This window comes from Perognathus longimembris, chromosome 10 (genome assembly GCF_023159225.1).
Source record: "Perognathus longimembris pacificus isolate PPM17 chromosome 10, ASM2315922v1, whole genome shotgun sequence".
Classification (NCBI taxonomy): Eukaryota; Metazoa; Chordata; class Mammalia; order Rodentia; family Heteromyidae; genus Perognathus; species Perognathus longimembris.
The window spans coordinates 33,411,733-33,433,190 of NC_063170.1; the positions used below are offsets into that span (position 1 = coordinate 33,411,733).

The window sequence follows — 21,458 nt, forward strand, 5'->3', positions numbered from 1 at the left end:
CCTACTTTCCTGTTACATATGTAATTATTTGTATTTGTTGACTGTTTTGTCTTTCTTGTGACTTTTTTTTTTTTTTTTTTTTTTTTTTTGCCAGTCCTGGGCCTTGGACTCAGGGCCTGAGCACTGTCCCTGGCTTCCTTTTGCTCAAGGCTAGCACCCTGCCACTTGAGCCACAGCGCCACTTCTGGCCATTTTCTGTATATGTGGTGCTGGGGAATCGAACCCAGGGCCTCATGTATACGAGGCAAGCTCTCTTGCAACTAGGCCATATCCCCAGCCCCTCTTGTGACTTTTATCTTTGCCATTTTTGTTTTATATACAAGTTGATGTGACAGTTTAGTATTTATATAACAGAATATTCACTGGGACCCTGACTGAATAGTAGTAATTAATATAAGTATCCAACAGTAGATACAATATCTATTATCTCATTTGGAGGAGAGCAGGAGAATATCTTCATATCTAAAATAAACACCTTTTTTTTGTCGGTATTCATAGGGCTAGAACTCAGGGTCTGGGCACTGTCCCTGAGCTCCTTTGCTCAAGGCTAGTACTCTACCACTTTCAGCCACAGTACTGCTTCCAGTTTTCTGGTGGTTAATTGGAGATAGGAGTCTGACAAACTTAACTGCCTGGGCTGGCTTTGAAGATTGATCCTCAAATTTTTGCCTCCTGAGTAGGTAGGGTTACAGGCATGAGCTATCAGTGTTGTAGAGCTGACTCCATCTTTTTTTTTTTTTTTGGCCAGTCCTGGGGCTTGGACTCAGGGCCTGAGCACTGTCCCTGGCTTCTTTTTGCTCAAGGCTAGCACTCTACCACTTGAGCCACAGTGCCACTTCTGGCCATTTTCTGTATATGTGGTGCTGGGGAATTGAACCCAGGGCCTCATGTATACAAGGCAAGCACTCTTGCCACTAGGCCATATCCCCAGCCCTGACTCCATTTTGATTAGGGAAACATGGTAGGAAATGTTGGGGAGTAGATTAGGTCAACCTGACCACAAAATTCTGCTTCTGTAAATGGCTTGTTTAACTTGTTTGTTGCTTGCTCTATCCCCTGTGTCAACCTCCTATGTCTGTGCCATGCTTGCTTGTTAATGTTGCTTGCTCTACCCCCTGTGTCAACCTCCTATATCTGTGCTATGCTTTTATCTTTATAAACTCCAATTTGAGGACTGCTCAGAGTCACCGTGGCAGCTCCTGAGTCTGTGCTGCATCCCTGGCCGGCAGTTCACTTTTTGCTTCCGAAATAAACCCATCTTTTTGCTTGAGACTGTCTCTGAGTGGTGGACTCTTGGAGGGACGGGGAATCCCCTCCCTCGAACCCGTAACATTTCTAACCCCGTAACAATCAGCATCCCGAAACATCTGTATCTTGTTAAGTAACATTTTGTGGCATAGGAGTTTAGATGTGTATAAAAAGGAGTACATGGGAGGAAGAAGCCTACTAGTTATCAATTAGATGCCATTCAGGTACAAACTATCCATCCTGGCCTGATATGAAAAAATAGAGCTAGCCAGGTGCTGGTGGCTTACACTTGTAATCCTAACTACTCAGAAGGCTGAGATTTGGGGATTGAGCTTCAAAGCCAGCCTGGGTAGGAAAGTCCTTGAGATTCCAATTAATCACCACAAAACTGGGAGTGTTGCTCTAGTTCAGAGTGGTAGAGAGCTAGCTTTGAGCAAAAGAACTCAGGGACAGTGCCCAGGCCCTGAATTTAAGCCCAAAAGCCAACCCTCACCTCCCCGCCCCCCCCCCCCCCAAAAAAAACCCAAAAACAAACTGGTCCATTTAAGTGCTTACTTTTACCAGCTAACTGTATACTAAGATTTGTCAGTAGAGGGTGATCGAGAGACACTGCAGCAGGGTGGAAGTAAACCTGATTGCTTTGCTCCTGATTTCAGTACAGGCTCTTGCTGCATGAGCTGCTTCTCCTTTTTCAGTTCTTGAAGCTTTTCTTGTGCCTGCAATGCAAGCTGCTTCTCCAGAATTCAACTGCAGCCATAAGGGCTGCTTCCCAGGTTCTCATAGCAGCTGACTTGTGCAGTGCCCTGAAGCCAGAAGGGCCGGCACCCAAATCTTTCCCTGGCCCTGCCCTTTTGGTGGTTTTTGGGAGACTTTGTCCAGTGAGGGGCATGAGTAGCTTTCCCTGGAACCACAGAAAGTAGATTTCTAGCAGGTTCTAACAGTGCATTACCATAGCAACTACTCTGTCATGCATGAAATATGGCTGTGCCCTTCCTCTATAAGAGTCTGGATTTCTGCCCTGGCAAGGGGTTAATTTCTTGAGTTGCTTTCCCCAGCCCTAGAAAGTAGTTATTCCCCCTATTTCCTATTTTTTCCTAACCAATCCTTCATTTCTCTAATCCCTTGTTATAATCAATATATATCTTTTTCATATTAAGCTCTTTGTGTTCAAATTACTGTATGTTTGTCTTCTGACTGAACCAAGCTATTCTGTACCTGAAGTAATTCCAGAATTGTTAAATAATTCCTCAGTGAGAGTCATGGGGAGAAACAAAATGACTATCCAAACAACAATTTGTGGAGAGTCCTTTTCCATCTTTTTAGTTTTGTTGTTTTTCCCATCACTATAGTGAGCCTGGGCTCAAACCCAGGCCTCATATATGTTAAGTACATGCTTTAAACTGGCCCTCAGGCTCTTTTACACAATCACTAATCCCATTCCTCAGGACAACATCTTCAAGACCTGATCACCTCTCAGGGCTCCATCTCCCTTTACTATCACTTTGAGAATTAGGAGCTTATTGTTGTTGTGCTGGTACTGGGGCTTGTGCTCAGGACCTAGCATTTTTTTTTTTTTTTTGGCCAGTCCTGGGCCTTGGACTCAGGGCCTGAGCACCGCCCCTGGCTTCTTCCCGCTCAAGGCTAGCACTCTGCCACCTGAGCCACAGCGCCCCTTCTGGCCGTTTTCCATATATGTGGTGCTGGGGAATCGAACCGAGAGCTTCATGTGTAGGAGGCAAGCACTCTTGCCACTAGGCCATATTCCCAGCCCAGGACCTAGCATTTTTGCTTGGCTGTTTTTCTCACAGCTGGCATTCTACCACTTGAGTCACACCTCCAGTCCAGCATTTTGCTGGTTAGTTGGAATCTGTTGTACTTTCCTGCCCAGGCTTGCTTTGAACAATAATCCTCAGCTGGCAGTCTCCTGAGTAACTAGATTTATAGGTATAAATTATTGGTACCTGGCAGGGATTAGGATTTCAATGTAGGAATCTGGCAGAGATAGGGTTTGGGAAGATGGGATACACACAAGAATTCATGCCTAGCAGCAGCAGCAGCAGCAGCAGCAGCATATTGCCAGTAGAGGTTTGCTCATCTGATGCTCTATTACTACTTGAGCCACACTTCTAGCTCCACTTTTTGCTAGATAATAGGAAATGCAGTATCTGGGACTTTTCTGCCTAGACTGACCTGGAATGGAGATTCTCCAGATCTCAGTCTGCTGAGTAGCTTGGGTTACAGGAATGAATAATAACATTATTATTACTACTACTGTTATTATTTATATATTATACCCACATGGTGCTTGGACTCAGGGTCTATACAGTGTCCCACAGATTTTTTAACTCAAGACTGGTGCTCTGTTACTTGAGTCAGAGCTTCACTTGCATTTTTGTTGTGTGTGTGTGTGTGTGTGTGTGTGTGTGTGTGTGTGTGTGTGTGGTTAATTGGAGATAACAGTCTCACAGACCTACCTGCTCCTGCTGGCTTCAAGTTTCAATCCTCAGATCTCAACCTCCTGAGTAGCTAGGATTATAGGCATGAACTACTGGCTCCTGGTTACATTTTCAATGTTAATATGTTTATATTATCTAATTTGTGTATGTATATATGTATGTATGTGTGTGCTGGTACTTGAGGCTTGAATTTAGGGCCTCACACTCTTGTTTTTTTCACTCAAGCCTGACACTATCACTTGAGGCACACCTTTACTTCCAGCTGCTTTTTTTTTTAAGGTCTGAGACCAGGACTTGAACTCAGTACCTGACATTTTTGCTCACTGACTAGCACCCTACCAACTGAGCCATGCCTCTAACCTCTACTTCCAGCTTTTTTTTTTCCCCAGTCCTGGGTTTTGAGCTCAGGACCTGGGTACCCACTCTGAGATTCTTTTGCTCAAGGCTAAAACGCTAACATTTGAGCAACAGCACCACTTCAGGATTTTTTTGAGTAGCTTATTGGTGATAAGAGCCTCTGGAACTTTTTTGCCTGGGCTGGCCTCAAACCATCAACCTCCTGAGTAGTTCCCATCATAGGCATGAGCCACCAGCACTTGGCTATTTAATTAAAAACAAACAGAAGTTTGACTATGTTAACTAGATCTCAAAACCTTTGAGCAAGGGACTATAACTTGTTGGGGAAATAGGTAGACTCATTCAGCATAGGTACTTTTTCTACAGAAATGTCTGGAATATTATAAGGAGTCTTCTCCTCTCATAAAATGTAAAAATCATAAACCAGGTAAAAGAATGCATACTTGTAATTGCTGAAGGCGGGAAGATCTTGAGTTTGAGGCCAATCTGGGCCAGATAAGGCTGGAAAATCCATGTGACTTTTTTTTTTTTTCCAGTCCTACGGTTGAACTCAGGGCCTGAGCACTGTCCCTGGCTTCCTTTTGCTCAAGGCTGGCACTGTACCTCTTTGAGCCACAGCGCCACTTCTGGCCTTTTCTGTTTATGTGGTGCTGAGGAATCAAACCCAGGATTTCATGCATGCAAGGCAAGCTCTCTATCATTAAGCCAAAGTCCCAGCCCTCCATGTGACACTTAAGTTCAATTAATCACCAACAAGTTGAACATGGAGCTGTGAGTAGTAGTAGAGTGCTAGCCTTGAACAAAAAGAACCTGAAGGACAGCATCCTGGCTGAAAACATAAAACTAGAGTGTTAGCCTTATGACATTAAAAAAAGAAGAAAGAAAGAAAAGATTAAGATGATAATGAGTCAGAATGCTGAGTAAGCCACCAATCCAAACCAGAACCTGCAAATACAATTAGTGTTTCAGGTAAGTTGCTCTGAGGATTCCTGGCTAATCCTCGGCCATCTGAAGGCCTCCCATGAGGAGCCGGTCCCTGTGGGGTATGGGAAGCTACTTTCTGCCCCTGCGTTCTGCTTTTTTTTTTTTGGAGCTAGGGTTACCATCATGAAAAACAGACAACGGAATTTTGACCAGGTATCACATTCCCTCCCAGGAGGAAATCACTACACTCACTTTTAGTTTTTCTTTATAGAGTATATCTTCTGGCATTTAAAAATTTAAGTCCCCTAGTCCCTTTGCTTCATTTTAGGACAATTACTTGTATCTGCTAAATTTATAGATTCCAAGCCATACCACTTAAAGATCTCTGTGACTTAGGAAATAGACACCAACAGCAAGGAATTGTGTTGAACGAGATTGTGTTTCTTTTCACAAAAGCATATCTAGAGTCATGATGTTTTCGTACACATTGTGAAGAGCAGATAGTATCTCAGGTAGGATTGTTGCTGAATGACTTCTGACTTTCTGTGTGCTTTAATTGATATTCAAATGTATATTATCTTAACAATTAAAAGAACATTTCTAGCCAGTCACTAGTGGCTCATGTCTGTAATCCTAGCTACTCAGGAGGCTGAGATCTAAGGATTATAGTTTGAAGCCAGCCCAGGCAGAAAAGTCCAATTAACCAACAAAATGCTGGAAATAGTGGTGTGGTTCAAGTGGTAGAGCACTAGCTTTGAGCAGAAAGAGCCATGTGAAAGCTCAAGGCCTTGAGTTCAATCCCTAGAGTGTACACACACACACACACACACACACACACACACACACACACACAGAGCAACATTTTTCTAGTCCTTAAACTTTTTTTTTTTTTTGCCAGTCCTGGGCTTGGACTCAGGGCCTGAGCACTGTCCCTGGCTTCTTTTTGCTCAAGGCTAGCACTCTGCCACTTGAGCTACAGCACCACTTCTGGCCGTTTTCTACATATGTGGTGCTGGGAAATCGAACTCAGGGCTTCATGTATGCGAGGCAAGCACTCTAGCCACTAGGCCATATTCCCAGCCCCTAGTCCTTAAACTTTTATGTTATCATTGCTATTACTATTAATTTTTAGCACTGAGGTTTGAACTCAGGGCCTCACACTTGTTTGAGCCACCACTTGATCCATGCCTCTAGCTCAACTTTCTTTTTCTTTTAGTTTTTTCTTTTTTCCTTTCTTTCACACACGCGTGCGTGTGTGTGTGTGTGTGTGTTACTGGGGATGGAAAGGAGGATTTTACACTTGGTAGGCAAGTACTTTAACACTGTATTATCATGTACTTTATTGTTACAAAATCTTTCTTACACAGATTCTAAAGAGGGGCTGGGAATACAGCCTAGTAGTAAAGTGCTCGCCTTGTATACATGAAGCTCTGGGTTCGATTCCTTAGCACCACATATATAGAAAAAGTCGGAAGTGGCGCTATGGCTCAAGTGGTAGAGTGCTAGCCTTCAGCAAAATGAAGCCAGGGACAGTGCTCAGGCCCTGAGTTCATAGCCTTATGACTGGCGAAAACAAAACAACAACAACAAAAAAAACAGATTCTAAAGAAATTCACTTTCATTTCCCAGTCAAGGAACAAAAAAAAAGAAAGAAAGAAATTCACTAATATTTCTTTCTAAGTTTTGTGTATTATAATTTTTTATTATTATAAAGGTGATGTAACGTTATATAAGCCAAGTAAATAATACATTTCTTTTTGAACAACATTACCTTTCATTCACTTTCTACCAGTTTTTTGGACCCAGAACTGGGGCTTGAACTCAGGACCTACGCACTGTCTTTTATCTTTGTTAGCACAAGATTAGCACTCTACCACAAGAGCCACAGATCCACTTCAGCCTCTTTTTTTGTGGGAGGGTGCTTCATTGGAGATAGGAGTCTCATAGACTTCCCTTCTCTTGTCTGGCTTGGAACCATGATCCTCAGGTCTCAGATAGGATTACAGGTATGAGCCACCAGCACCCAGCGTGTAGTATTAGTTTAGTTTAGTTTTTGCAAGTCCTGGTGCTTGAACTCAGGGCCTGAGCAGTGTCCCTGGCTTCTTTTTGCTCAAGGCTAGCACTCTACCTCTTGAGCCACAGCACCATTTCTGACTTTTTCTGTTTATATGGTACTAAGGAATCGAACCTAGGACTTCATGCATGCTAGGTGAGCACTCTACCACTAAGCCACATTTTCAGTCCTGCAGTATGAGTTTTTTTTAACTATACATTTATAGTTATTATTAAGGTGTTGTTCAGAAGGTTTGCCATTTCATAAGTCAGGTAATGAGTACAATTCTTTTTTGACAATGTCACTCCTTCCTTTGCTTTTCCCCGGTACAGCTTCATTTTGTAATACTTAGATCTCTAATCAACTTGTTTGAGGTAAGAGGAATAGATCAAATTCAATTTTTTTCCTCAGGTACTATCCAGGCGTCTCCATCTCATTTATGGAAGCAGTCATCTTTGGCTGAATGTGATGGCTCACACATGTACCCTCTAGTACTCACGGTCTCCCAGATTGCTTGCTTTGCTTTCTGGTTTTGTGAGATTATCTGGCACTCTACCACTTGAGTCATGTCTGCAGCCCAGCTTTTACTAGTTATTTTGGAGATGGAGTCGTTGTCCTTTTCTGCTTGGATAGTCTTTAAACAAAAGACTAACATCTTAAGAAACACCAGTTTTTCCTGGGTCTCCAGCTTGACTGCCTTTGTATTCAAACTTTGTTGCTTCCCTATCTCTCACCTGTCAATCTCCTACATCAAGATTTTAAATTTACCAAGCTTCCACAATTGCGTGATCCTATTCCTTTGAATAAATCCCTTTGTATATACAAATATCTTGTTGGTTCTGTTTCTCTGCAAGATTCTCACTAATACATGTAGTCACAAGGTTGCATAATTATTAGTATATCTAATTCCAGAATATTACCACCCTCCTAGAAACTCTACCTTGCACAGTTATTGTGAAAACTAAAGATAAATCAAGGTCTGGGAATGTGGCTTAGAGGTAGTGTGCTTGCCTAGCGTGCATTAAGCCCTGGGTTCAATTCCTCAGTACCACATAAACAGAAAAAGCCAATAGTGGTGCTGTGGCTCAAGTGGTAGAGTGCTAGCCTTGAGCAAAAGAAGCTCAGGGACAGTACCGAGGCCCTGAGATCAAGCCCCAGGACTGACAAAAAAAAAAAGGAAAAGGAAAAAGAAAGATAATTCAAGTGAAGCACTATATTGCATACCTCATGGCAGGTGCTCTCTCCACAGACTGCCTAACAAAAATACAGGCAGTTTCCTTAGTGTAGTGAGTATCATATTTGTCACATAAAAATAAACTGGGTAGGGGGGCGAGGAATGTACCTTAGTGGTAGAGTGCTTGCCTAGCAGCATGCACAAAGCCTTGGGTTCCATTCCTCAGCACCACATGAACAGAAAAAGCAGGAAGTGGTGCTGTGGCTCTTGAGGTAGAGTGCTAGTCTTGAGTAAAAAGAAGCCAGGGACAGTGCTTAGGCCCTGAGTTCAAGCCCCAGGACTGGCAAAATAATAATAATAATATACTTAAATAAACTGGGTAGTTAATAACACACAGAAATTTGTTTCACACAGTTCTAAGAGCTAGAGAAAACCAAATAGAAGTGTGTGTAGATTCAGTGTCTGTGAAGGTCCTGCTTCCTGCTTCCTGCTTCACAGATGGCCGTCTTCTCTGAAGCTAGAAGGAAAGGGGAGCTTCTTTCTCAGTCGGCCCCCCCCCTCCCGCTTATTTTTTCCAGTCCTGGGGAATGAACTCAGGGCCTGAGCACTGTACCTGGCTTCTTTTTGCTCAAGGCTAGCACTCTACCACTTGAGCCATAGTGCCACTTCTGGCTTTTTCTGTATATGTGATGCTGAGGAATCGAACCCAGGGCTTCATGCATGCTAGGCAAGTACTCTACCACTAAGCCACATTCCCAGCTCTTCTCCCCCCCACCCCTTTTTGGGTCTGGGCACTATCCCTGAGCTTTCTTTTTTTTTTTTCCCCTCAAAGCTAGCAGTCTAGCATGTGAGACACAGTTCTACTTCTGGCTTTTGGATGGTTAATTGGAGATGAGTATCTTGGATGTTCCTTCCCAGGATGGGCTTGAACTGCCATCCTCAGATCTCAATCTCTTGAGTAGATAAGAGAAGTGAGCTACCAGTACCTGGCTTTGGGTCCTTCTTTTTTAAAATAAGGGTACCAATCTCATTTAGGAAGGCTCCTACCTCATGCCCTAGCCACCTCCTAAAGACTTCACTACCAAATGTCACATGAGCTGGAGAGGGGTGTGCTAAGGGGATATATAAGCATAAACATTCAGTTTAGAACAGGCATTTAATAAGTAGTTATGTATGTATGTATGTATGTATGTATGTATGTATGTATGTTTGTATGTATGTATGTATGTGCCTGTCCTGAGGCTTAAACCCAGGGCCTGGGTGCTGCCCCTGAGCTTTTTTGCTTAAGGGTAGCACTCTATCACTGAATCAAAGCTCTACTTCTTGCTTTTTGGTGGTTAATTGGAGATGAGTGTTTCAAGGATTTTTCTGTCAGGCGGCTTCAAACTGCGGCCCTCAGATCTTAGCTTCCTGAGTAGCTTAGAACTACAGGTGTAAAACAAAAAACAAACAAACAAACAAAAAAACAGAACCACAGGTGTTAATCACTGGTGTCTGTTAGTGTTTTAATTATTCGAGTAATCATCTTTTATCTTTATGCCTTTGGTGAGAAGAATTGTTTTGGTCATTTGGTCATTTATTACCCAAAACAACAAAAAAATGTAATGAATATATGTAAATCATAGAGATGAGCTATCAAGACAGTAAAAGTAATCATAAAAGTGGTACAATGTCAGATAATGCAGTGGAAAAAATCATGAAGAAAAAAACAGATTTCACTAAATTTATTTAAATTCCTATAAGCAAGTTAAAAGGCAAATAAATGTTAAAAAAATCATGTCGATATCAAACACAAAGCCCTGAGTTCAGACCTTAGTAATTAAAAAGGCAAAAGGAACAATGAGTGAAAGCATGCCGATCGAATGTTTGCTATACAAAAACTTGATCCAACAAAAAGAAAAGCTAGAGTTCACTTTGTGTAGCTGCAACAATACTGGTTTTATAATTCCTCAAACTGGGAGATTAAAAACTTCCAAGTGAGTTTGTGGGTCAGCTGGGGTTTGAAGAGTAAGTTGGCTTGGCTTGGCTGGGCTGGTCTGGCTTCAGACTGCAGCCTGGGCTCAAGTCGGCTTCCTGTTCTTCAGCCTAAAAAGGCAACAGCTTCTGAAGTACTAAGTTCTATGCAAGCTTTTGATGTGGTAAACAGTCCAGCAAGACATGAAGTATGGTGTAATTTGTATCTCTGAAATTACCTTGTCATAAAATGCTACTTAAAGCAGATGGCTTCCTTAGGCCATCCTACTGAAAGAGAACAGACATTAACTTCCTCCTACTGTTAGTGATTTTACACCAGACTCAGGCAGGGTATGCAATAAACTTTCTAGTGGGGGAGGGGCAACAAAGGGTTCATTTGTGGGACTCAATAAAGCCTGTTGCTACCAACAGCTTTCCAAAGGAAATTAACAAGGAAAAAGGAAAGGGGGTGAGAATAAGCAAACAACAAAGGAAAATGAGAAGGAGTCTAACAAGGTGTGGAGTGGGGAAAGCCAGTAAGAGCTGCCTCAGTTGCTCTGGGCTAGTGCAACAAGGCAGGAGAGTCCAAACTGAGCACTAAGTGTAGCCAAAGGCCCAAGGAGTTTTATTCTTACAGGCTTAGTAAAATGGGGTTGGCAAGCAACAATTCTCACAGTTATTTTGGTATCAAGTGAACAGACTAGCTGAAGATTCTCTTAGACAAAGACTCGAGACAGGTTGATGGTGCTGTGTGTTGAGTTTGTTAGTGAGAGATTTATGCCATTTGTGTGATGTGTGTGTGTGATAAGGTGCAAGCCAGCAAAAATGGCTATTACCACTGATTAACTAAAAAGTTGACCACCAGCATACACAGCTATTGTTTCCAAAGCTCTTTAGCGATGGGCTTTGGCTGGCTGGCTTCACAAAAGACAAATGCCATTATTTAGACAGACATCAGATAATAGAGACGCTGTAGGTATTAGCCTGACTGCATTAGTTTGATTTGCTACTACCATTCACCTTGTCCAGGGCATTCATGGAGACAAAAGCTTGGAATTACCAGGACCACAGATAAGCTATGGATTAGAGCCTGTGGATTTAGAGGGAAAGAGAATTCTGTTTAAGATTTTCATTTTCGTTTTGTTTGGCATTTCCTTGAATTAGTGTAGTTTTTCTCAGTATCATATTTTCTCCAAAGTTATTAGCAAATATAATTCCAAAATGTTTCTAATTATTAAGTAACAAATGATTTTAGAGGAAATATATTTGTAATTCTTGTATGCCATTTTGTCTTATAAATATTGGATGTTATTAATACTGAAAACATAGTCTCTTAATGTTAGTGTGGTATTTATTTTTTTCTAATTTTTAGATGTTATTTGTTTTCATTAAAACTATCTTGTGTATGTGTGTGTGTATGTGTATGTGTGTGTGTGTATGTGGTGCTATGGCTCAAACCCAGGGCCTACATGCTAGGTGAGCACTCTACCAGTGAGTGACATTCCCAATGATAAATATATCATTTCTATGATAAGTTACTTCAGTTATAAATATGTATTTTCAGTTCTACTTACTTACTTTACTTAATTAATTAATATGTTACCAGTCCTGGGCTTGAACACAGGGCTTGCGTGTTGTCCTTGAGTATGCTCAAGGCTAGTGCTCTACCACTTGAGCCACAGCTCCACTACTAGCTTTTATTAGCTTTTTCTGAGTGGTTTATGGGAAATAAGAGTCTTAAGGCTGGGCTGGGATGCAGCGCAGTGGCAAAGCACTTGCCTAGCAAGTGCAACGTCCTGGGTTCAGTCCCCAGTACCAAAAAAGAAAAGAAAAAAAAAGAGTCTTAAGGCTTTTTCTACCTTTGAACTGTGATCTTCAGATCTTAGCCTCCTGAGTAGCAAGGATTATAGGTGTGAGCCACCAGCATCCAGCATATAATATATTTTAGTTATACATGAAGTTGAATTTTAGTACCATACAATCAGTTATATGAACAGCTTTTATTGTTGGTGGTGGTTGTAGGGCTTGAACTCAGGGCCTACAAGCTGTCCCTGAGCCTCTGTGCTCAAGGCTAGTGCTCTACCATTTTGCCACAGCACCACTTCTGGTTGTTGAGTGGTTAATTGGAGATAAGAATCTCATGGGGACTTTTTTGCCTGCGCTGATTTAGAACCTGAATCCTCAGATCTCAGCTTTGTGAATAGTTAGGATTATAGCCATGAGCCATTAATGTCCAGCGTGAACAGCTTTCATAAAAAAGAAAGTAAGGGGTGGGAATATGGCCTAGTGGTAAGAGTGCTTGCCTCATATACATGAGGCCCTGGGTTTGATTCCTCAGCACCAAATATACAGAAAATGGCCAGAAGTGGTGCTGTGGCTCAAGTGGCACAGTGCTAGCCTTGAGCAAAAAGAAGCCAGGGACAATGCTCAGGCCCTGAGTCCAAGGCCCAGGACTGGCAAAAAAAAAAAAAAGTAAATGCATTATTAGTTGTTGACCCATGTCTGTGATAGTTTATTTTTCCCTAGATTCTGTATAATTTTTTTTTTTTTTTTTACAGAATCCTCTTGCTCCCTAAAGATTTGGAGATTAGTTTTAATTTTAGATAAGTTTCAAACAGATCATAATTTCCCTTTTTGGTACTTAATTGGAGATAAGTGTCTCATGGGCTTTTCTGCCAAGGCTGGCTTTGAACCATGATCTCAGCCTCCTGAGCAGCTAGAATTGCAGGCATGAGCCATGGGCACCTAGAAGCAGCTCTTGTATTGTGTAAAGTGGCCCAGTCTTCCTTGGGAAATACTTAACAGCTCTCATCTTCCTGTTTGCCTGCTTTTTAACTCCTGTCTTGTATCTGAGGGATAGTGGAACAGAATAAGCCTAGTTATTGTTGGGACACAGTGCTCTCTGTACCTTAAATAAATGTATTCTTGGTAAATGATTTTAAAAAGCTCTAAATTCTGAGTCAGGCTGATTTACCTCATAAATACAGGTCAAACTCCCTTCTGTTAAAGAAAACAAAAAGAAAAAAAGGGAAAAAATTGCAAAGAAAAACATATAGTTGTCACAGATTTGATAATTCAACAAGAACTTTCACTGTGGTTATCAATGGAAGAAAGGAAGGAAAGAGGACTAGGAAGGAAAATAAAAGATAAACGAAGCAAGGGAAAATTCTCTTCAAAGAGAGTAAGTTGAAATATGGCCTCCATTGGACAGTGTCTTCAAGCTAACATTAAAAAAAATAATCAACTGACAAACAAAAACCTCTATCTAGCGAGGTCTTTCATTAACTGGGAGACAAACATCCAAATCTCCATTAGGAGATCCTATCACACAGCTTCCTCTCTTTCCATCTGTACCTGAATGGTACAATGGGAAAATAAAAAATGAAATGAAAACATGGTTTTGTCCTTTAGAGTGTGATTTTAGTGGTACATTATATGCATGTATAGAAATATCACAGTGAACACCACTTGTACAATGAAAATGTGATAATAATGAAAACTTCCTTTTTTTTTTTTTCTCAAATTTTTATTATCAAACTGACGTACAGAGAGGTTACAGTGTCATACGTTGGGCATTGGATACATTTCTTGTACTGTTTGTTAAGAGGACCTGCATTGCCAAGTTAACAAACGAAAACTGCCCTGATTATTTTCAGTGATTATATCAGAACACACACAAAAGGAAGCTAAGTCAACATAATATGATAGCAACATGAACAGCTCAATAGGAATTATTATACTGGGAACAGGTATAAAGCCAGATGAACAATATCACTTAAAGGAAAGAAAGTAGAGAATAACATTAAATGGACTAGAAAACTCTTTAAAAATGTGCATTTATTTGTAGTTTAATTCTTCTGTGCAGTGCAATACAGTGATATAAATATGAGAGTTGATGTCTTTATATCTCTGCTTTGGCACAATGATATCCCTTGGGAAAAGAAAATCAACAACTAGAAATTGACATGACAGGGATTTGTTTTGATATATGGTAAGAAATTCTTACTGCGTAATACCACAAATCAAGACAAAATGAAGACATAAATCATACTCTACAATACAGTTAAGCATAACCATATTTCAAAACATGCTTGAAGAAATCCAACTGAAATGGATTTGAACCCTTATTGCTTGGATTACTGTACTTGAAATACATTGTAAATGGAATTTACTGATTTTAGCATACTAATTTATTAGATTAACTTTGCTTTCTTAAAAATAGCTGACTTTTCTGAATATGTTTATTAAAATATATAGGAAAAGTCTTTATTGGAACTGAAAAGTGCCCAATATAATACAGTCATAATTATTTAAATATTCAGAAAAATGACAATATTCAGATCAAATGCAGGAAATGTCTCATTAACAGTTGATATTTCCATGATTCTTCAGGTTCTGTAATTGCAAGAGAATTAACACTAGTTTGGTTTTCTATCTATTCCAGGAGTTTTGAGTTGAAAATTTTTTTTGCCATTAGAAACTGTGATTCTCTGTGAGATCTTTTCAGCTTTGCACGCCGATTTTGGAACCAAATCTAAAATTAAGGAAAGATAAAACAGGCTTCAGAAAACTATATTATTGTCCATGAAATTTCAGTCATCACAAATAACACCAACATGAGCATTACCTGGATTCTGTCTTCCTCTAAATTCAGTTTTTGAGCTAAGTCTTCTCTTATATCAATGCCAGGATAGCAGTTTACTCTAAAGACATTTTCCAATACTTCAACCTAGAATAAGAAAATACTTTTTTTTAAGTGTTAATATTTCTAATTCCACTCCCAAATAGGCTTTAATTTGTAAAACAAACATTGCATTTAAACCGTGGGTAAATAATCCTAATACCTTTTGTAAAAAAGAAAAAAAAGTGATTATCTGGAAACCATTAAAATATGATAGCCCATTGTTTCATTAATAAGGTTTCTAAAAGGGGACCCCTGTCAATAGGCTCTTTGCACAGCACAGTGTTAGTTAAAGTCTTTCTATTGTCATTATTGCAAGAAAAAACTTCCCACCTGGTTTTGGGTAAAAGCAGTTCTTGGTCTTCTGCCTCTATACCAACTCAAGTCTTTTTTCAATGATAGTCTTTCTGAGGTTGAAAAGTGATTTTCGTATTTCAAAGCTCTTTCTTCTGGCATTGGATGATCCACAATACAAGGAAATGAGATCCCATTGGGAAGACTTGGAACATGTAGACAACGGCTAGCATCTTTCTCTAAAATCAGAAAAATAAACTCCTTCTTACAGAGCTAGTCTTATGTTCCAGAGTGCTGTAGGAAGTTATTTTAGTAACTTGTTCTCAATATCCCTAGAGAAATGCTTGTGGGTTTCACAAAGAGTTACCTGCTCAACAACCTAAAAATCAAAAGCTAAACAAAATAAAAATTTCACCTTGGTGACAGAGAATATTAAGCATATGTGGAGAGAGCCCTAAAGTAAATTCAGGTTCTCAGTATGGATCTGAAGCAGACTCTAGATTCCATAGGCAGATTCTTCCTATTCTCCCTATCCGACTCAGTCAGAGGCATTACAAGGCCTACATGCTTCAGTGAGGGAACCCAAGTTTCTGAATGAAACCCCAGTTTCTCTCTAGCTTTCTATAGTGTGAAGGACTTCCAAAAGCCACAATGAAATTTAAAAGAGTGTCAAATTAAAGTTGTAGCATACCTGAGGAGTCCCAGGTGTCTGCCCAAGGTCTGTGGGGTTTCATTGATGGGACACAGTCTTCCTTCTGATCCAGTCCTAAGATGCTCTCGATGGAAAACGAACAGGGAGAAGTCTTGCTTTCCCCAAGCTGAGCACCTTCCTGAAGGCTGGGAGACATTCTCTGGTGGGCTGTATACAGCAACAGCTCTGCCCTTTCTGGTGGGTTGGCCCCACGTGTGTGTACAGGGCTGTCTGGGACTTTACCTTATAGCTCTGCTGACAAGGGGGCTGGATTTAGAGCGTCACTACTTAAAATCCTGTTTTAGAAAGTTTTAGCATGTCAATGAACACTTGCCCTACCAGGAGCTTAAGGAGTTAATTGTTTGTTTGTTTGCAAGTAATTAGCAACTAATGGTTACACCAGGGGGGCCACCTACTGGGACAAAAAGTGTTATCTCTCCTAAACAGAACACAGACTTAACTTTCTCCAAAGAAGTGAAGCACTCCTCTTTTATTTGAAATCATTAATGTATAAAATCGTACATTTTCAAAAATGTAGAAGTTTATACTTTCATGAATTCTAGTTACTTAAACATACAAGCAAGATAGGAGAGCAGTCAAGCAATAAATAATCTAAGTGAATTGTCTTCCAAGGAAATTGGAAAAAATAATCTCTTAATGCTATTACAGTATTTTGATGAAAATGCCTGCTTTTCATATCCATATGTAATAGTGAATATTGTCAATGAAAACAATAATATTTGGAGTGCAATATGCTGGAAAAGGATGGAGATGTTATTAACACTGAGTGTAATTGTCTTCCAAGTGCCTGGATTAATTCATAAGAATAGTTGCACCAAGTATTTTAAATAATTAATAGACTTATTCCCTTCCTCCATCTCTTTTCTTTAAATGAAAGAGATACAAGTTGTGAAGACTCACACGTAACCACCTCCAAGCAACTTAATGCACTGTTCAAACTAAAGAGAATAGCATCTCTTTTTAACAAAGATATTTCAAAAGGAATAGTGTTAAAAATAGTGTGTGTGTGTGTGTGTGTGTGTGTGTGTGTGTATGTAAGGCCAACAAATACACTAGAGCCTTGTTGTTAGGCTAGCATTCTATTACCAAGCTACAAACCCAATAGAAAAAAGTTTCTTCTGTTGATCCTTTTTTTCTTTTTCCTTCCTGCTCTTTTCCCTCTCCTCCTCTTCTTCCTCCCCTTCCCCTTTCTGCTGGAGGTTGAGCCTCAGAGCCTGTAGCATGCTAACAACATGCTCTACCACGGAGCTACAAACCAGTCCTGCTGAAATGCCAAATTGGGCTTTGGATTTCATGAAGATGATAGAGCTTGTAAAAAATAATTAGGAATGTGCTCGCTTGGGTAGCACATATACCGAAACTGGAACCATACAGAGAAGATTAGCATGGCCCCTACGTAAGGATGCATGCAAATTTGTAAAGTGTTCCATATTGAAAAGTAATTTAAAAAGTAACTAACAACAGAGTATTTTAATTTCATAATTCTAAGAAAATTGGGATGATTTTGAAGTGGCTGTTCTTCCAAAAATGTATAACAGCTGTAGTTCTTAAACTTTGTTTCCCTTCTTTAAGTACCCCTTTTGGCCTTTGAGACAACCCAAGTTGGCTCCATACTTCTCTCTCAGCTTCCAGAGTAGCTGCTATTATCGGCATCATGTCCAGCTCTAGTATTTTCTTGAAGATAAGTTCAGCTTCCTCCATTATCTAAATGACTGCTAGATTTTCTTCAGGGAAAAGGAAATGTCCTCTTCATTTATAGGTAATATAGCTTCCAGAAGATGAAGATTTTGTTCTATGTGACAGACTCAAGTATTCAGCTAAACAGAGTCTCACATACAGGCCCTAAAGAAGGGCTCATAAAGATACATTCAAAATCATCCTAAGAATGACAGCCACTAAACAGTCACACCTCACAAGGATTTTGTATGATCTTCAAAAGTAGATTGTACAAAGGTGAGGTGACCTTAATCTGGAAAAATTTGGAGGAGAGTAACTCAAGATTTTGTTCTCCCCGTTGAGACATTCATCTATTCATTCCACAACTGATTAAAAACATCTTTGGTATGAGGTGAGGGCATAATAGCGCTGGTGGCTCATGCCGTAATCCTAGCTACTCAGGAACTGAGATCTGAGGATAGCAGGGTTTTTTGTTTTGTTTTGTTTTTGCCAGTCTTGGGGCTTAAACTCAAGGCCTGGCATTGTCCCTCAGCTTCTTTTGCTGAAGGCCAGCACTCTACCACTTGAGCCACAGTGCCACTTCCAGCGTTTTCTGCTTATGTGCTGCTGAGGAATCCAATCCAGGGCTTCATGCATGCTAGGATTGAAGTCTGAAGCCAGACCAGATAAGAAAGCCCGTGAAACTCTTATTTCCAATTAACTACCAAAAAAAGCCTCAAGTGGCCGTGGCTCAAGTAGTAGAGTGCTATCCTTGAGCGGAAAAGCTCAGAGACTGCCCAGACCCTGAATTTAAGTCCCAGGACTAGCACAAAGACAAACAAAACAAAACAAAAAACCAAATTGTTCCTTGCCTTTATGAAGTTCGTAGTGGTGTGGGTTATCAGACAGGAAACAAATCATAAGTAAAGGTAGCCAGGGATAAACATGGGTAAGGACTCATTTAGGTAGATGGATAATAGCAGGAGATAGTAGGTTGATGCCTGAGTAGACCTCTTTGGGACCCTTGTCTCATGGCACAGGACACATGGATGAAACAAGGAGTACATTGAAGGAGTCAATGGTCCAGAAGGGCTCATCCACATCCGCTGAAGCTGAGAATGAGAATGAGCCAACATGCTTTAAGAACCTGAGTAAAAGGATTGCAGTCAAAGAAAGCACAGCAGTCTTAGTAAAGAAAAATTTAGAATAGCTGAGGAAGAAAAAGTAAGAGTAGAGTTAGCAGTACCAACACATGGAGATCCCTGAGGATCTCTATGAATAATGGTTGGGTTTTTAATAAAGCCTACAGTAAGAGCTGAATGCCTGTGGCCCATGCCTGTAGTTCTAGCTGAATGGGTATTCAGAAGGATGAGATATGAGAAGCATAATTCAAAGCTAGCCAGAGCAAATGAATTTGAGAGACTTTATTTCCAATTAACCAGCAAAAACACTGAAGTGGAGGTATGGCTCAAATTGGTAGGCACCAACTTTGAGTAGAAAAAGCTAAGCAAGCATGTGAGGCTCTGAGTTCAAGCATGTGTGTGTGTGTGTGTGTGTGTGTGTGTGTGTGTGTGTCTGTGTGTGTGTGTTATGTGCTTGTGCATGAGCATGCATGTAACACACACAAGTTGTAGTAAGATATCTGTGCCAAAGGAAACCAAGGTGGGTCTTAGGCTGGGACTGATACAATAGGATAGTTTTTGAAACCTGGGGCTGGAAGTTTAACTCAGAGGTACAGTGGTTGCTTAGCCTGGGCAATGCTTAGCTTCAACTCCCAGTATTGAAAAAAAATCCCACCCCACTTCAGTGGTAAAAGAAAATGATGACATGGAGATAAGGGAAAGGGAGGTGTTAGGAATGGGTCTAGCCATGTATGGTGGTACACACCTGTAATTTCAGCACTGGAAGCAGAGGCAGGTAGTGAGGCTAATAGATTATCTCAGAAAAACCAAACCAAGCTGAGTGCTGATGGCTTGTATCTGTAAGCCTAGCTACTCAGGAGGCTGAGATCTAAGGATCATAGCTTGAAGCCAGAGCAGGAAGAAAAGTCTGTGAGACTCTTAGCTCCAATTAACCAGCAGAAAGTCAGAAGTGGAAGGGTGGTTCAAGTGGCAGAGTACCAGCCTTGAGCAGGAAAGCCAAGTGAGAGCATGAAGCCCTGAGTTCATAACTCAGTAGCAGCATAAAAAACAAAGAATGGCTGTTTTGGCTTAGGCAATGACAGTGCCATTTGCTGGGGTGTAGAGAAATGGACTAGGGCAATAAAAGATTGGGAAGAAACAGAGTTTTAATTTGGATAAGCAAGTACTATTGCATGAGCTCTGTCATTTCTGGCAAAAAGCCGTAAGACCATAGGTTTGCATGAGATCAGCCAGATAACAGAACTAGCTACACCAAGGATTTGAGGTGGAAACTAGGGTAGAACTAACATTGGAGCCCATGTTGGAAAAAGTGGTGCTGAAGAAGGAGCGAATAACACAGGAGAGGAACAAGGAGATATAGAACTAGGGCAAAGGGAAACGGTTAAGGAAAAGATGGCAACCATAGCATCCCTAATGACCTCTGATTCACCTTGATCCCATATCAACAAGGGCCATTTAAAAACCTCCATGCTGGGGTTTGAATTCAAACTCTTACACTTGCAAGGCAGGTTCTCTACCAAGACAACTATACCTCAGCCCTCTTTTGCTTAAGTTATTTTTTAGGTAAGGTCTATGTTTTACCCAAGGTCAGGCTCAGACCCTAAACCTTCTCCTTAGGGCCTCCTGTATAGCTGGAGTTACAGGCTTTTTACCACTCTGCCCTGTTTGTTCACTAAGATGGAAGCCTTGCTAACTTTTTATTTCCAGACTGGCAAGTTTGAAAGGTAGAGACAAAACTAGACTTGAAGAATTAAAGAGTGAATGGAATATTTTTGACATGGCAAATATACTAGGCCATATTCCTCTGGGGGAAAGACCAAACCTATTCCTACAGAACAGTTCTAAACCAAGCATACCTAATAAGTAAGAGAACTTTTGTTTATTCATCAAAGCCAAAATAAAATCCAACAACCAAGAACTGAACTTAGAGCTGGGAGCCATACTAAGTAACCAAATAATAAACATGGGATCTCCTCCTTTGAGAAATATCATTAGCTAACTGATTTTAGTACCCTGGATGTTGTATATATGTGTATTGGAACTAGGGAAGGGAAAGGGAATACCAAAATCTAGAGACAAACCAATGCAACAACAATACTTACAAAACTATATGGTGTAAACCAACTGTACAACTCCTGGAGGGAGGCAGTAAATGGGGAGAGGGGAGGTGGGGGAAAAATGAGGAAGGAGGTAACAAGTTGGATAAAAAAATGTACTTACTTCCTTACATATGAAACTGTAACCCTTCTGTACTTCACTTTGACAATAAAAAAATAGAAATATCATTAGCATCTCTGAAACTAGGATAGTAACCCTCAGATGAGAAGGAGCTGAACTGAAGACACCATACTCAGGACAAGACTACCAACTTCAACGTCTTAGTTTCTGGAAAAAGCAGACCAAACTCTCTGTGAAGCAAAGCATCCTTAATTTAGGTTCTTAAGATTTTTACAAATCAAGTACTAGTAAATATAAACTCATAACCAAAGACAATCAAATATATGAAGTGAGGCACCATGAGAGAAAAAGCAGAAACCGATTTGCATTCTAGCAGATACTGCTGTCTTTCAACATCCATTTTATATTCATTTACTAGTAACATATTGCCCAGATACTCCTAAATATTGGTGTGATCTTGTGCGTAAATATGAATAGAAGTAATATGGGGTGTAAAGTCATGGCCTTATGCTTACTTGGCTTGCTTGCTCAGCTGGAGCTCTATCACCTGAGTCATGCCTCCAGTCTGGCATTTTGCTAGTTATTTTGGAGATGGAATCTTATGGAATTTTCTGCCTGGGCTGAACCAAT

At 40.5% G+C, this 21,458-nt stretch overlaps 1 protein-coding gene and 1 non-coding gene across 2 annotated transcripts; one reads left to right on the plus strand and one right to left on the minus strand.

The window, feature by feature from the left end:
• Nucleotides 1-14,429: 14,429 nt before the first annotated feature.
• Hesx1 (HESX homeobox 1) lies at nucleotides 14,430-15,993 on the minus strand. Its single transcript, XM_048355796.1, has 4 exons — nucleotides 15,832-15,993; nucleotides 15,180-15,379; nucleotides 14,793-14,894; nucleotides 14,430-14,699 (listed from the first exon to the last, which is right to left on the minus strand). Exons 1-4 carry the CDS (start codon nucleotides 15,986-15,988, stop codon nucleotides 14,601-14,603), a joined length of 558 nt encoding a protein of 185 aa, XP_048211753.1. The 5' UTR covers nucleotides 15,989-15,993; the 3' UTR covers nucleotides 14,430-14,600.
• A 1,189-nt stretch (nucleotides 15,994-17,182) lies between these two features.
• Nucleotides 17,183-17,288, plus strand: LOC125358932. Its single transcript, XR_007212450.1, has one exon. It is a non-coding gene; the product is annotated as a U6 spliceosomal RNA (small nuclear RNA).
• The last annotated feature ends 4,170 nt before the right edge of the window (nucleotides 17,289-21,458 follow it).

What these genes read in the sequence shown, in the direction of transcription:
- Hesx1 (XM_048355796.1), bottom strand. Translation starts at nt 15,988, where the DNA reads ATGTCTCCCAGCCTTCAGGAAGGTGCTCAGCTTGGGGAAAGCAAGACT. An exon ending in CTGCTTTTACCCAAAACCAG is followed by an intron (nt 14,895 to 15,179) that starts GTGGGAAGTTTT and finishes TTCTTATTCTAG; the next exon opens with GTTGAAGTATTGGAAAATGT. An exon ending in TAGAGGAAGACAGAATCCAG is followed by an intron (nt 14,700 to 14,792) that starts GTAATGCTCATG and finishes CCTTAATTTTAG; the next exon opens with ATTTGGTTCCAAAATCGGCG.